Source organism: Fukomys damarensis, unplaced genomic scaffold, assembly GCF_012274545.1.
Source record: "Fukomys damarensis isolate Sample0158 unplaced genomic scaffold, DMR_v1.0_HiC HiC_scaffold_35, whole genome shotgun sequence".
Taxonomy (NCBI): domain Eukaryota; kingdom Metazoa; phylum Chordata; class Mammalia; order Rodentia; family Bathyergidae; genus Fukomys; species Fukomys damarensis.
The window spans coordinates 37,201,513-37,216,887 of NW_022900947.1; the positions used below are offsets into that span (position 1 = coordinate 37,201,513).

Consider the following 15,375-nt stretch of genomic DNA (forward strand, 5'->3'; position numbering starts at 1 on the left):
TTACTATTCTTGCTGTTACTAATTACTAATTATTCTTGCTGCTACTAATTATCGTTATTAAGGTAATAAATAGGTCTGTTTCTGGAGGAGTTCGTGGTTGAATGTTGAAGGCAGACTAAAGTCAGTATTCTTGTTCCATATCGTTTTGGTTTTCAAACAATTTTGGAGGTGGGTTAAGGTTTGTATCTTAAAGAAAGGAGCCCAGACATTCTTGGGATGTTAGAAATGTGCAGGGGAATTAATTTAGAACAAGAGGCTTGCATGTCAATTATAACATGGATGACACAGTTGGAGAAGCTTTGCAGAGTGTGCTATTTGCAAACAGGTGAAAGCTGGAATGCTGGAGATGTGTGGGAAATCAGTTCACAGTGGAAGGTTGGGTGGGAAAAGTCTGTGGATGATCCAGCTGAGGGCAGCTCATTTGAGTGTGTCATTTTTGCCCTTGTTTTTGGCCCTGTAGAGTCCATGCCCAATGGTGTGAAAAATTATTCCATGGTCTTGTGCCCGCTTGTTCCAGATATAAGATCAATGCAAATAATAGGCCATAAATAGGTTTTGAAGAGGGAATAGGAAAAGAAAATATATCTGGGATTAAATAAGGGAAATAGATAAAGTAGATAATTTGATACCACACTGAAGATCTCCCTAGAGACACAGAACAGATTACAGATGTGGTATATTTTCCCAGATGAGTCATAAAGCAAGAATTCCTGGCTCCTTTGAGGCATTCATGGAAACAATTAGAACCTACTTTAAAAGAAGTATGAAGTTTCCATTACTATTTGAAACATTTTGCTTATTGACATAATAATAAACTTTGGTTACTCATATCAAACTTTGTAATTTTTGTTGATCCCAGGCATATACCCTGGTAGATTTGTGTTTTGAACCACACTGTAACTGTCCTGGTCTGATACTTCCCATAGCTTTCTCCAAAATGATTCCAAGTTGAATCAGTCTCTGTATTCTGGATTCTACTCTTCTAATTCTGCTTATCAGGCAGTTTTGTCCTACAGTAATAGCTGAGCTGCCTGGCATACCCGTACATGGCTGTATGATGACTGATTTCCCTAATGATGGCTAAGAGAAGATACATGGCCATGAAGTACAGCCTTCATTTATATGGGCTTTGAAGTATTCTATTTATTTTTTAAAATGGCATCACATCATCTGTAAATTTCTTGGGCTCAAGGGCTTATCTTATCTTAGCACTGTTGAAATTTGGAGATAAAATACTCTTTCTTGTGGGAACTATCTTGTGCATTGTGAGATAATCCATGATCTTTTCCCAGTAAATAGCCAGTAGCACCCATTCCGCAGTTATAGCAACCAAAAGTTCCCCAGGGTGCAATTTTCCCCTTGTTAAGAAACACTGAACAAACCTATTATACAGAAGCCAATGCAAATTATCTGTGAGTAGTGAATATATGTATTGTCTCTGGAATCAGGAAGACCTAAACTCAAATCCTGACTCTACCTCCACTCAGCTTAATTATAGTTGAAGTACTTTATCTCTCTGGGTCTTAATTTCCTTAGCTACAGAGAGATACAGTGATAGCTCATATTTGATGATGTTATTTAAATACAAGAAGAAAATACACATACATGCACACACACACACACATCACCTAAACAGATGCTTACTAAGAGAAAAATCTTAATAAATGTTACATCCCCTACCCCACAATTTTCCTTTTATTCTAGAGATATTTAATTCACATATCTATTCATTCTTTTAGTAAATATATTTTAAAGCTACAAAACATAGACTCAATGAAATAAAGCAGAGGAGATTGGTTTCCCCAATGATTTTCCTGTGTAAAAGTTAGGGAGGTTGGCCATGTGTTAAAATTGTCCCTTAATGAGTGGCTGTCCTTAGAAACAGTATAGCATTAGGTCTCAGAGGACAGACTGGTTTTAAGATTAATCTGTGACACTTTTGTGAGATGGGGCAAATTACTTAAGTTTCTTTATTTCTAAAATAGAGATATTCATATCAGTGAACGCAGAGGGCTGCTAGGGATTACAAAACAAACACCTGGTGTAGAAAAGGTTTGAATGAATGTCCAGTGAGTGAGAGATGATATATTTACAGAGGTCTTCATCAAGGAGCTGGGGTTTGAATCAAGCCTTTGAAGATGTGAAGGATTTGAGTTAACAGAAAAGACAAGAATGGGTATTCTAAGCAAGGTCATCAGTGGGAAAGAAAGAGGTCAAATTCTTTGCAACACAAGTAGTATATCTGTTTTTGAAGCTGAGAGAACATGCTGGGAAGAATTCTGAATTATTTAGGCAGAAAATATAATGAGATTTGCAAAATTTGAGAGGATCTGAAAGCCATTCAATTTTAATTGTTCATTCTGAAATGTTTGATTATGATACAGAGTCCCAGAGAGAATGTTTTACTATTGAAAGCCACATTATGCTTAAGAGTTGGGGAATGAGGAGGGAAAGAGCTCTGTCTCAACCTTTAAACTGTTCTATTAAATTGAAGATGACTATTATTATTTATTCTACACGTGTTTATTAAGTACCTATCAGCCACTGGTTTGGACTCTAAGAATATCTTATTAATAAAAATATCTACCCTTTTGATGTTTATATTCTGTTGGATGATTATGTATATACATGTGGTGTGTAGATGTTGGTAAGTACTAGAAAGTACTGGAGAGGTGTCTGATCTGGGAAGTTGGGAAGTCTTCACTGACAAGGGTACAGGTACAGGAGTGAATGAGCCATACCAGTATCTGCTAGAGGAACCTTGCAGACTTCCAAGTGGTAGTTTCAAGTGGAGAGTTGAACACATGAGTCTGGATTCCAGTGAGGAATCAAAATTGAAGGTCTAGGTTTAGAGGTCCTTTGCACAGAGACTCTATTTCAAAGATGACACAGATGAGATCACTAGGGAAGAGTGTGTAGGTGGAGAAAAGAAGGAGCCCCATAGTTCTCCAATATCCGGCCTTAGAAGAAAGGATATTGGGGTAGACCAAGAAACACCCATCAAAGTAGGAGGGAGAGATAAGTGGATGGCTATCAAAGAATGCAAAAGGGACATTTGAAAAAGGAAAGAATGGTAAATACTATTGAATAATATTAAAGGTTCAAATGAAGTAAGAACAGATCTATATGACCACTGAATTTGGCAGTGTGGAACTTATGGGTGACCTCTGCAACAGTCGTGTTAGTGGAAACTGGTCGAGGAAAGACTGGTGTGAGTATCAGAGGAAGAACTTCAACAATGTAGTCCTTGAGGAATCCAGAAAGTGAGATTCATATTACAAGTAGAAGGGTTGGCATTTGAAACGAGCTGAGATGCTTTCTTCATAGTAGTAAGAGAAAAGACAGAATGTAGGCACAGATGCAGACAGGTATTAGATTTGAAGAAAGAAGAAGAAGAAGAAAATTCCTGCCTGATTGTTTCTCCTTAAGGCACAAGCTAAGTTTGTTAACTAAGGCTGTGGATGGGGGATTTGAACGCCATGTTTGAAAAGTCGGGGGAGAGTCTGTACCATAGCTGGGGAAGTAAGTGCCTAACATGTACATATTAGAAGTTCTTCTCAGATGTGACCCAGTATGGTTTTTATTCCTCAGCCAGGAGGCTGGAGTCATATCAGGAAGCTGTCTCTGAAGATGAAGATTATACAGACACTCTCAGCGGCTCCCTCAACAATGTAGCAAAACCAAGAGCTCCTTGCTGCAGGACAGTCCCTGGTGGGGCTCTGGGAAGCAAGCCTTCAGACCATCTCTCTGGGAGCACATGTGCTGTGGGAAGTGGAGAAGGAGCCAGTGAAGTGTTTCATTCCAGACAGGCTGCTTTTAGCAGCCCCATTGTAAGTGTTCGGATGACTAGGCTCTTGCATGTCCATACAAATGAGGAAGGAATAGCCTCAGAGTTATAATAAGATGTAATGCATGATTGTAACACATAATACATGTAAACGGACAAAATCACGACTTTCTAGTTTCTGAAGTAATTCATGTTGAGAAGTCATACATCATTTCTGAAAACTATTTCTGGTCAGGGCTGATCATGTCTGAGCCTGAAGGAAGTAAATTTGGTTTAATGATCACAGCTCTCTCTCTCCCTCCCTCTCTCTCTCTCTCTCTCTCTCTCTCTCTCTCTCTCTCTCTGTCTCTCTCTCTCTGTCTCTCAGAGCCAACAAAGCTAACTAGAGTTATCTCAGATCCAGGTAAATATGTCTACTGGATAGGTAAATTCATAGGCCTTTTAAAGATCTCTTCATCATTCTGTAGTTGTCTTTCAAATACCACCAAATCTGTGACCTCTTCTCCATTCCCAGTTGCCCAAAAGGCATTTTCTAAATTCTTCATTTCAGGGATCAGTAGGATGTCTTTTTGAGTCCTAGTGGGAGTGTTAGGAGCTGACTAGTCATATACATTAACAGTCCCTATGTAATGCACAAAAAGATAGAGGGCTGTGTATAACATGGGAAATAGAGGAAAGATGTCCATCTGCAAGAATTGGAACTTAAAATTGCTTCTGTGAAATTTACGCTTCGTTCTTTGCTTTTCTCATCATATCCATGCTTGTACTTCACTAAGATGCAGATTCTCCAGCGACCATACCAGCAACAACTTCAAAATATGTGACATAAAAAGAATAACAGCTTGGGGGTCCTCATATTTCTACACAGTATGATTTTTGTAGTACTGTACGTACATGACATGAGTAGATCCTAGGGGTCTGAGGACCTGAGACAGCCCAAAGGGAAGTCTCCTGGCTCTTTGCAAACTTGCCCAGAAATGTGTGGTCACAGCAATTGGAGTGAAAATCTCAGTCCAGCTCATTTCTGTGCCACCAGGGCAGTGTTAGCGTACTTATGGCAAGTGTGTGGCAGTGGGCTTTTTGTATCACTGAAAGCTCTAAAACATTTGCCATTACTGCATAATTTCCATTACTTTGTATCTGTGCCATATGGCAAGCTATTTCAAACAAAATAGGTTTTTCTCCAAGTTTTCAAAATAAAGAAGGAATACACATAGTCCTTTCTCTATAATTCGCGTTCAGTCTATATTAGAAATATACTGTGTATGCATAAATTTCTTCTATGTTATTTTTTAAATCTATCTTTTTTCTGAACTTTTACATTTTCCACCCACCTGAAAGCAAGCACATGTCGAGTCCTGATTAGTTGGAAGTAATACAGTGTCGCCTGGCAGGGGAGTCTGCGCCACGCCCTCCTCAACAGTTCCTGATGAAATCTCCTCCCTTACTGAAACAAACAAGTAGCTAATTAAGCACCTTTATTTATCCCATTTACCTTGTATAAAATATATTCTCTATATCCCACTCTGTTACCCAAAACTCATGAAATATTTATTTCTGTATGAATGGCCGTTAGTATCAACTTTTCTGAAGGGTTCTCAGATTCTCTTTTCTCTGCCTCCAAGCTCTGCTCTTTCCCTCTGCACCTTGGTCTGTATTCTGATGGCCTCATTTCTGCATCTGACATGGTGTTAGCTCCTCAAGTGCAAGGACGTCGGCATCTTGAAGGCCCATCTTTTAGCACAATGTCTGGCACATTCTCAGAATATTTTTGAAGATTGTTGAATGAAGCTGTGTAACAGGCCCAGCCTTTCCCTTCTGTCCATTTTGTGTTTTCTTCCCCTGTACTCCAAAGCTGTGTGTCATTCTGATTGCATCACTGTCTCGAGGTGGTTGTTCTAGTTTTGTCTTGTTTTGCAAAATGGCATTCCTATATACAGGAGTAAGAGGTCATGGGTTTCCTAAAAACATGAGATCATCTCTCATTCCTAGTCTTGGCAAGTTGATTTTATCCTTTGTGGAAACTAAAGATTGAGATGGCTGTATAATCTTTGACCTAAAATGAGCAACTGTAGGAATTTCACATATGATTCTAAAAGGCCATCCGTGAAGCAAGGTAAAGAACACCTGTTTGGGAGCATAAGTAAGCTGAGATACCTGAAATAAAATGTAAGAGAAGGAGAGGACAGCGCTGGAGTGGCTTATTCAGCTTTATCTCCCTTCTGTAGTGTCTTTGCCTATTATTAATTGAATTTTTATTAATTGAAAGTATTTTGGACTTTGTATAAACAATTAGAGTGAGTTCCTGTCATCTTCAGTTTTAAAAACATTTATTTAAATTATTTTAAAGCCATCCAAAAGCTTCAGCAAGCAATTCAGGAAAGCAAAAGAAGCCCTAGTTAGTTTTACTTCTTTAATTTGGATCTAAATAGAGGAGAGGGAAAAAAAAGGTAGGAAGAAAACTTAGGGTGAAATCTATAACCTAGGGGGTGAGTTTAATATGAATCCTGAGGGTAAACTTAATATTTGAAATGGTCAATGTCATCACAGATTAGGAAAAAGATGTATGTCCTCCAAATAAATTTTGTTCACATTTTGAGAAATTATCCCCCATTGGACTCCCTATTCTGTGCTTAAATTGGGAATATAAACTTTGTGAGAATTTTAACAAGATGCCTATTTCAAGCCTACATGTTTATCTTGTATAGAGTAACATCTTTTTAGTCTGTTTCTATACCCCTTTCCTTAGTGAATATAAGACCAAGTCTGTACAACAACAACCTTCAGTTGTTTTTCCCTATGCCAGGTCCTGTGTTAGGGATCCAAACATCAGTAAGATATGGTCCTAACTTTAAAGGAACTTCCAACCTCCCCAGGGGGAGAAGTAGATAGGTGTGTAGTTATTTAAAGCAAGATAGAGTGGGCCTGATTCTCAACTCAGAAGCTGTGCATCACAGGAAAAGCTGTATCTGTTAATTTTATGATATAGCCCCTGAGTGCAGATTTGGATTCTAAGAGAGTATGGAGAGAGTCATATTGATAAAAATTACATGTGGTAACTCTAACCTCCTCAGTTTAGATACTGTCTTAGTCACAGAGATCATTGTGTAAAAAACCACCTGAGGTGGAGGAATGCTCCATATCTATAGCTTCATTCTGATACCAAGCTTTCCTTAAAACTTTTTCTGGGGTCTTTTATTTATATGGTCTTATGGTACTTTCAGGGTCTTCTATGGTCTTTAGTTTCTAGATTTTTCTCAGTTTATTTTGACAGTTTTTATCACAGACTTTTGCTGACCAGAATAAAATGCATATGTGTATGTGTGCATGCACACACACATACACACATACACACAGAGAGACACACACGCGCTCACATGCACGACTTGGCAAGCTTCAGTGCTGTTTTTATTCTCATTGTTCGCATGATTATGGGAATAGGTTTTCAGTCATACAGTCATCTGCTTGTGGTATTTAGATAGAAGTTTAAGAATGCTTTGTGATACTATGGACTGTGTAGACCGACTGTGAGCCTGACAACCAGTGTAGATGAGTACGTGTCCTTCAAGAAGGAAGGGAGGGAAAGGAACATGAGATTACTTAGGTTCTTCTGTACTGATGTCATCGCAGTCATTATCTCACTGACCTTGGACAGCCACCCTGAGAGCTAAGTGTTCTTTTTACCATTATATAGACAAGGGAAGGGAAGCTCAAAAGGTTAAGTGCTCGAGGCTACCAGATAGAAATCCTACCATTATATAGACAAGGGAAGGGAAGCTCAAAAGGTTAAGTGCTCGAGGCTACCAGATAGAACAGAAGACCTGAACCCAAACCCACATGATTTTTAGCACGTGCCCCTTGCTTTTTTCTTATCACACCTGTACTGTCACTGAGCTCCCAAGCATAAACGTAAGCCATGGAATTCTGAGTCAAGGTCACACATCGCTACATTTCACTCTTTTCTCTAAATCACTTTCTCTTGGTTTCCTGAATTCAGTGTGATTTATTAGTCAGCATCCCATAGATCAGTGCTTGCGTAAAACTGGGTTATGACAAATCGTCCCTCTTTTGATTCAGCTTAAACACTGGTAAAGCAGCTGATTATATTAACAGGATTCTAAGCACATTTCACCTACAACTTTTTTTTTTGTTAAAACTAGCATTGCCAAATAAGTGTAAGAAGTACTGCATTAAACAAAACATTGATACTTTTTCATAATAACACAACCATTTTGAGCAAATCATCATTTCATCATTAAGCATCTTTAAGAGGAGGGCATAGATGTGATCATAAAACTCGTGAAAAACTGTTAATGTCTTATGAGATATTATTGGGAAATACAGTTTAAATATGTTAGCCTACTTGTAATTATCCCTATTTTAGAGAGTCGGTTTTTACAACAGCAGTATGTTCAGGAATAAAATATTTTGTTAAAATAATATGATACAAGTACAAAGCTCACTTAAAAAGAATTAGTGTTGATCCATTATTACTGAATGAATCTATAACTGAGGTTGAATTCTAAGCATAATAAAATACATGTCTGGCATTGTGTATCTTTAAGAAAGAAATATGCATTCAACTAGATTTTGTTGTAAGTTACTCCTGTTTAGATTGTGTCAAGGAATTCTCCTTATAATGTATAGTCTGGATTTTCTATTTGCTTTCATATTTTGTATTTTTCCTGTTGTTACTTCACATTATGCTATATTCACTAAGCTAGTTTTAGCTCCTTTACCTAGATTTTGATTGTAAAAATTACCTCTCATATTGAAAACAACACTTTTGTCTTGTTGAATCTTCAGGAAACAGATGTGGTACCAGACACTAGGCTTTTGAACAAATTTGGTCAGATTACACCTCATCTCTTTACATCACTAGATGGGACCATCCAAAGGCCAGCACTGGAGACTTTTTACATCATGGACTTCTTTATTGCACTGGCTATTTGCAACACAGTAGTGGTTTGTGCTCCTAACCAACCAAGACAAAAGGTAAAGTCTGAAATGCAAACAAGGGTCCCCAGTTCAGAAGAGAATTCTGATTGGCCACGTATCTATACTGGTCTTATTATGCTACAATAATAAATAATAGTGGCAGCTAACAATAGCAGGTGTGTAGCCTGTGTCAGAACTTCTTATTTGCCCTGCATTTACATCTTCTAAATGACTTACAGGTATTAATTTGTTTAATTTATCCAATGACACTGAGAGGTAGGTACTTTTATGCTACTATTTCTTGTGTTTTGTAACTTTAATTTGCCCAGGGTCACAGTACTAGTTTTTGGAGGAGGTGAGATATGAAATATGGTTCAGTGCTGTGACATGATTTGCTAATGGAAACATTCATTTGGCTTTTGTTTCCTAACCAAAATGAAGTTTCTCTGACCTCCAGCATTGTACTCACAACATCAAATAAAATATAAAGTATATTGGATTCACTATAATGTTCGATGATAAAATACCTTTTTCATGTGCTTGGTGGATTAGTTTTAACTCAATCAATCTGAAATTCTCTGTAAAATTCTTCAGATCCTATAAAATCTGGATTTTGAAATTGTTCATATCTTAGAATTCATGGACAATTCATTTTCCATTAAGAAAAAAATACTTGATTTAGAGGCTGGTGATTCACCACTTGGCTGTGCTAGCTTTCTTGTGTATAATTCTGTGCTTTTCCACGTACCCACTTAAAATTCAATTTGCCTCAAAAGTCAATTAAATTTTAATTTTCCATCAGATCATTTTCTTTTGGCAACTTCAGAGGTGGTCAACTTGAACATAAAAGTAATTTCCTTCCAATTAAGATGCATTTGATCTGAAACTCTATTTTTACAAGTTTTTGCCTTGAAAGTTGCTCTTTGAAAAGTGATTATGCAATTAGAAAATAAATCACTTATGGTTTTGTTTCCCTACATATTTTCCTCATACATCTGTTTCCAAGTTTGCGTAAGTAAGAAATTGTTACCCCAATTCCCAAATAATATAATATTCCACCATCAGAAGGAAAATCTCTATGGCGTATAGTAGCCATGGTATTTCAAGATACTGGCAGAAAGACAGTGAATAGGAGCTAGTCAAAATTCATATGGGATAGGGCCAGGGATTCAACTCAGCAGTTCCGTCACTTGCCTTACAAGCACAAGGACCCCAGTACAAAAAAGAAAAAAGAAAAACAATATAGAATATAAATATCTCATCTGTGATTAGGTATTGATCTTCTTTTTATACTGAGTTGCCAGTAACTTCTAAAAATGGCCCACATGAGACCCTTAAACTACCATAAAGTTGGTAATTTTAGGAGAAAAATTTTTAAATTTCCCAGGCATTTTTGAATGACAAAACTTTATAATCCAATTAATTGATTGTCCATGATTAGTATTAAATTCTAAGCTTAATCACTGATAAAATAGATCTAGGCAAGACATCGTGATACATCATTATAATCCCAGCACTCTGAGAGACTTTAGGCAAGATTACATTTTGGGACTAGACTGGGCAACTTAGTGATTTAGCAAGGTACTGTCATTAAAAAAAAAAAAAAAAGAAAAAAAAGGAGGGCAAGGTGCTGGAGTGGTACCTCAGTGCAAAAGCCATGTTTAAAATCCCCAGCACCCCCAACACACACGCGTGTGCTCACACACACACACACACACACACACACAGATCTAAAACGAGGGTATAAATAAGAAAAAGTTCTATAAAAACAAAATCTAATTCATATTATAATACTGGTAACTGTTCTTCCTTTAAGCTACTGTGTTTATTGGCATTTTTCTTTTAAGTAAAAATGTCTTGTAGAATTTGGAAAGTAAAAGAAAAAAATATATATTTGCCTAACCTTTTGACTTTTTTTTTCTTTCAGTGTCTACTATGTGCATTGTTTCTTATTTGGTCAAATATTTTTCATACTGTTTACATAGCTTTTCCGGTATTATTCCCTGACCTTTACAAACTTTTAAATATCGTACCTTTAAGATGTTTTTATTCTGTTGTTGTTGAATACTTAATTTGCTTATAATTTTAAAATTATTATGTTAGGATGCACACAATAAAGATCACAAATTTTATCTCAAATTACTTCGAGACGGCCGGGGACTTAGCTTAGTGGTTCTAAGCCTGACTCAAATTACTTCTAGAGGAAAAATTGTTGTGAGTGTGCTTATGTTAGCATTTTATATTTTTTGCATTTAGTTATCAAATTCTTTCCTAAACGGCTGTAAGAGTTTATAATATCATCACTTTCAGCACATCCATTCCCATAGAGGCTTTTATTTTTATTCATATTTTCTGTGTCAGTTATAAGTAAGAAGTGGGGAGAGGTAACATACTTTTGTTATTTGTCCATTTGAGCTTCAAAGTTGTTATAAGATACCTTGCACTTTATTATTGAGACTTTTCTAAATTATCTTTTATAGATCAGGCTTTCTTCACTGAGTGGAACACCCATCAGATCCTTGGAAGAAATTAAAAACCTCTTCCAGAGATTGTCTGTCCGAAAGTCAAGCTCACCATCCCTTGCCAGTGGGAAAGAACTGCCACCCGGGGTCCCAAGCACCTTTGTAAGCAGACTCTCTCTCTTTAGTCGGATGAAGCTGACTTCACCTATGGAAGAAGAGGTCTCTCCAATGAACGAGAGTTCCCAGGGCTGTAGTAACTCAGCTTGCTGTATGCAGATTGAGAAACCACACAGCAGCGCAGGCCTCACAGATAGCAAGGTGGAATCCCTCCCTGGATCACCCTTGGCCTCCAACCTCTGTTATGAGGCTGAAAGCCCAGATGAAGCAGCCTTGGTTTATGCTGCCAGGGCTTACCAATGCACTTTACGGTCACGGACACCAGAGCAGGTCATGGTGGACTTTGCTGCCTTGGGACCTTTAACATTTCAACTCTTACACATCCTGCCCTTCGACTCAGTAAGAAAACGAATGTCCGTTGTTGTCCGACACCCTCTTTCCAATGAAGTTGTGGTCTACACAAAGGGTGCTGATTCTGCAATCATGGAGTTGCTCTCAGGTGTTTCCCCAGGTAGGTTCAAGCAGAGCTGATATGGTAGTGATACAGAGTTTAGAGATTGAAAGGCCACTCCCAATGGTTTTATAAAGGCAAAGAAGCAGATATATGGAGGTCATTCGTACTTGATAAAGTAGAGAAAAAGTGCCTAGGATTTGATGGGAAAGCAAATAAGTTGGGAGCTTCACAGACTGGGTTCAAATGTGGACTCCATCATTAGCTGTGTCTCTATAAATCCCTAACTCCTCTCTGCCTGAGTCATAAGTAAAATGGGTTCTGTAAGCCCCCCTTTGTAGGTTCCTAAGAGGCTAATGACACACTGTATGCACTTACCATCTGTTAGATACCTTCGGGAAGCGCTGAATGGTAGAGACCATCATTTAGTACAGTTCCGTTACTATCAAGTTGATGGTGTAGGAACAGTGCTTGTTAGCACTTACTTGGTATTTGCTTCAGGAAAAAGAAGGGGAAAATGTTATTTTGAGAGATTCCTCTCACTAGCTACACATTTGGGATTCAAAACTAGAATGGCTTTTGTTTATGTTGTATTAAGCTGTTACTGTTTTCCAAAACCTGACTGTGATAGGGTAGACTGGTAGGAACAATAGTGTTTTGCTTGTTATTTCAGATGGAGCAAATCAGGAAAAAGAGCAGATGATAATAAGGGAGAAAACCCAGAAACACTTGGATGACTATGCCAAAAGAGGATTGCGTACTTTATGTATAGCAAAGAAGGTGAGGCTGCTTAGTACACCTTTATCTTTTTGTTATTTCTCCCCTTGTTTAACCATTCAATGAAAACTATCATGTATCAAACCCTAATCCAAGTATGGGGGATATTCCTTAAATTACTCTCTTTCTTAGCCTCTCCATTCCATGAGCCCTGTTCCCAGTGTTTCGCCAGGAGTCATACCCTTTGAGTGCTCACACATTTCAATATATCTGCAAGGGCTTTAGTAGATAAACAGCTGTTTATCCTGGGTCAAAATCCCTGGACCCTGCTTTCTTTCCTTTGCAACTTTGTAAATAATATCCCCTCTGTCTTAAGGCATTAAATGCACTTTGAAAAGAATGAGGCCAGAGACCAGCTTTTTTCTTTTATAGGTTCTTGATAGTCTTTTTTTCCTTAATGCACATAAATATCAGAATCCAGGTAAATTTACTAGATTTTAATCTCATTACTAGTTATTATCCATTGAGAATATATTGGGAAATAATATAGCCTTTCTGAATAAAAGTTTAATGAGAAAGAAGAGCTACAAGAAATGATTTGAGGGATGCTATTACCAGAAACTCATTTCTTACCCCAATTCTAGACCTTGAGGGCTATTTTAGAGAAACATGATCTTATGTAGACCCCAAAGAACCCAACCAAGTGCACAAAGGTTCATAACTTACACAGAATTGTAGGAACGATGGAGAATTCAAAATCACAACACTCTCTGCTTTATTAGTTCAATGATCCGGTTTCCCATTAAAGGAGGTGGAGGGCTGGGTGTGGTGGCGCATGCCTGTAATCCCAGCACTCGGGAGGCTGAGGCAGGAGGATCGAGTTCAAGACCAGCCTGGGCTACATAGTGAGTTCCAGGTCAGTCTCAACTACATAATGAGACCCTGTCTCAAAATAAATAAATAAATAAAATAAAGAAGGAGGGGGAGGAGGGCCCAATAGATGTCAGTCTCTCTCAAATTACTTTGTGGGTAACAATGAGTTGAAAGTAGTTGCCAAACTCCTTTCACTCTATCCTGCTTTGTAAGAACTGAAAGGTAGATTTATCCTTTATAACAACTAATGACAAAGGAAAGTAAATCACCGGTTCCTTGTCTGGGAATTCCACTTAAATTTTGTTGGGAATAAAATCTTCCTTGCTTTGCTCATATGGCTTCTAAGTTTCACTTGTACAAATGGTTCTCTGTGTCTCCTAAACATCAGGAGACATCACAGGTGGAGTTGGCTACAGAGGCCCTCACCCTGAAAGGTGCTGCCCACACTTCCGCATCTGCGCCATTAGAACCTCTCTGCATTTAACTGCCAAGTGCAGGCTCATCCCGACTGCACCCTCCTTCGTTTACTTAAGAATAAACAACCTTCCCTTCACCATCAATAGTACCTAGCGTCTCCCACAGGTACTTGGGTAGAGTGTTGCTTCCTCACCAGTGCTACAGCAGTCTCATCTCAGTGTTTGGGAAGTTTGTGAGCAAAGCCTCTGGAGCTAGCAAAATTGCACCCAGAAGGAAGAGTATATAAATCAAGTGGATGGCTTGATATTTGCCAGAGGCCAGTCCTGGTAGGATTCAACAAGATAATATGGCTTGCCTCCTAGTTCTTTTTTCTTCGTCTCATAGGTCATGAGTGACACTGAATATGCAGAGTGGCTGAGGAATCATTTTTTGGCTGAAACCAGTATTGACAACAGGGAAGAATTACTAATTGAATCTGCCATGAGATTGGAGAACAAACTAACATTGCTTGGTAGGTAGGGTGTGCTGTATTGCCTGAATAGGGAATTTGGAAACACAATGATTGTCTCTAAATATGTTATTCACCAGTTTGAGCTCATAAATATATGTGGTTCTGCCTGTCCTGTCCATTCCAATCTATACCCAGCTTCCAATCCATTCTATTTTGTTTTTCTCTCTAATGAACTAGACTTCATTTGTGATGGTCATTCTTAAAAAGATCCTGTAAACATCAATACTTAACACAGACAAATAAGTATCTTCCTGGTTTAAGAGAACAAAGTTGAAGTCTCTTGCCAAGCATTGCACAATGTACTTAATATACATTATCTATTCAAGTTCTCACAACCAATTTCCATCTTATTTAGAAGAAACAGGGCACAAAGAAGTTCAATGACTTTCTTAAGTTCACCTGCTAGTAACTAACAGTCACTAACTAACCAAACATGAAACTCAGGTTTACCTGGGTCTAGGGTCCATGTTCTGCACTTACAACTGGCCTAATAAAAATCCATTTGTCTTCTCTAACTTCCTGATTTCAACCCAAGTTTACAACTGACACCTGTTATGACGGGCTGAGCTGCATCCTGGAATCGTCTGAAGAGCTTTGAACGATACTGATGCCTGCCTCCTGTCCCCAGGGATTCTGATTCACTTGGTCTGTTGTGTGGCCTGGGCACTGGAATTGTTAAAAGCTTCCTCAGTAATTCTAAGGGCAGTCAAGTTTGAGAGCCACTGCTTTAAATATGAATACGTAGATTCTAATAAAAGCACTAGCATACCAAAAGAGCAGCTTCTAAGCTCCATTTCTTTATTTAGGAGAAAAACAATGAACTCACTTAGTATCTATCAAATAGAGTAATGATGCCCCTCCTACCTAGTTTCTCTATGATATTGTAAGTAGCACAGGTTCACATTTCCTGATCAGCAATTCCAAAATCAAAAATGCTCCATGGGCTTAATGCCAGCACTCATTTGGCAGCCGAAATCAGGCTTGATTTAATGTCGTACTATTTATAGCATTTGTTATCCTAATTAGCATAAACTTTGCTAGTTTTCATGTAGAAATATTCGTGTCCTTAATTAACAGGTATTACAAAATAACAAAGGTACTG

The 15,375-nt window shown here is 38.1% G+C and overlaps 1 protein-coding gene across 2 annotated transcripts in view; it reads left to right on the top strand.

The window, feature by feature from the left end:
* Positions 1 to 15,375, top strand: part of Atp10d (ATPase phospholipid transporting 10D (putative)) — a 96,202-nt gene that overhangs the window by 56,646 nt on the left and 24,181 nt on the right. For both annotated transcript variants that reach the window (XM_010640194.2, XM_010640193.3), the window contains exons 10-14: positions 3,592 to 3,830; positions 8,594 to 8,782; positions 11,206 to 11,815; positions 12,429 to 12,535; positions 14,147 to 14,273. In XM_010640194.2, the coding sequence (XP_010638496.1) occupies positions 3,592 to 3,830; positions 8,594 to 8,782; positions 11,206 to 11,815; positions 12,429 to 12,535; positions 14,147 to 14,273 (1,272 nt within the window). The remainder of the gene's footprint in view (positions 1 to 3,591; positions 3,831 to 8,593; positions 8,783 to 11,205; positions 11,816 to 12,428; positions 12,536 to 14,146; positions 14,274 to 15,375) is intronic.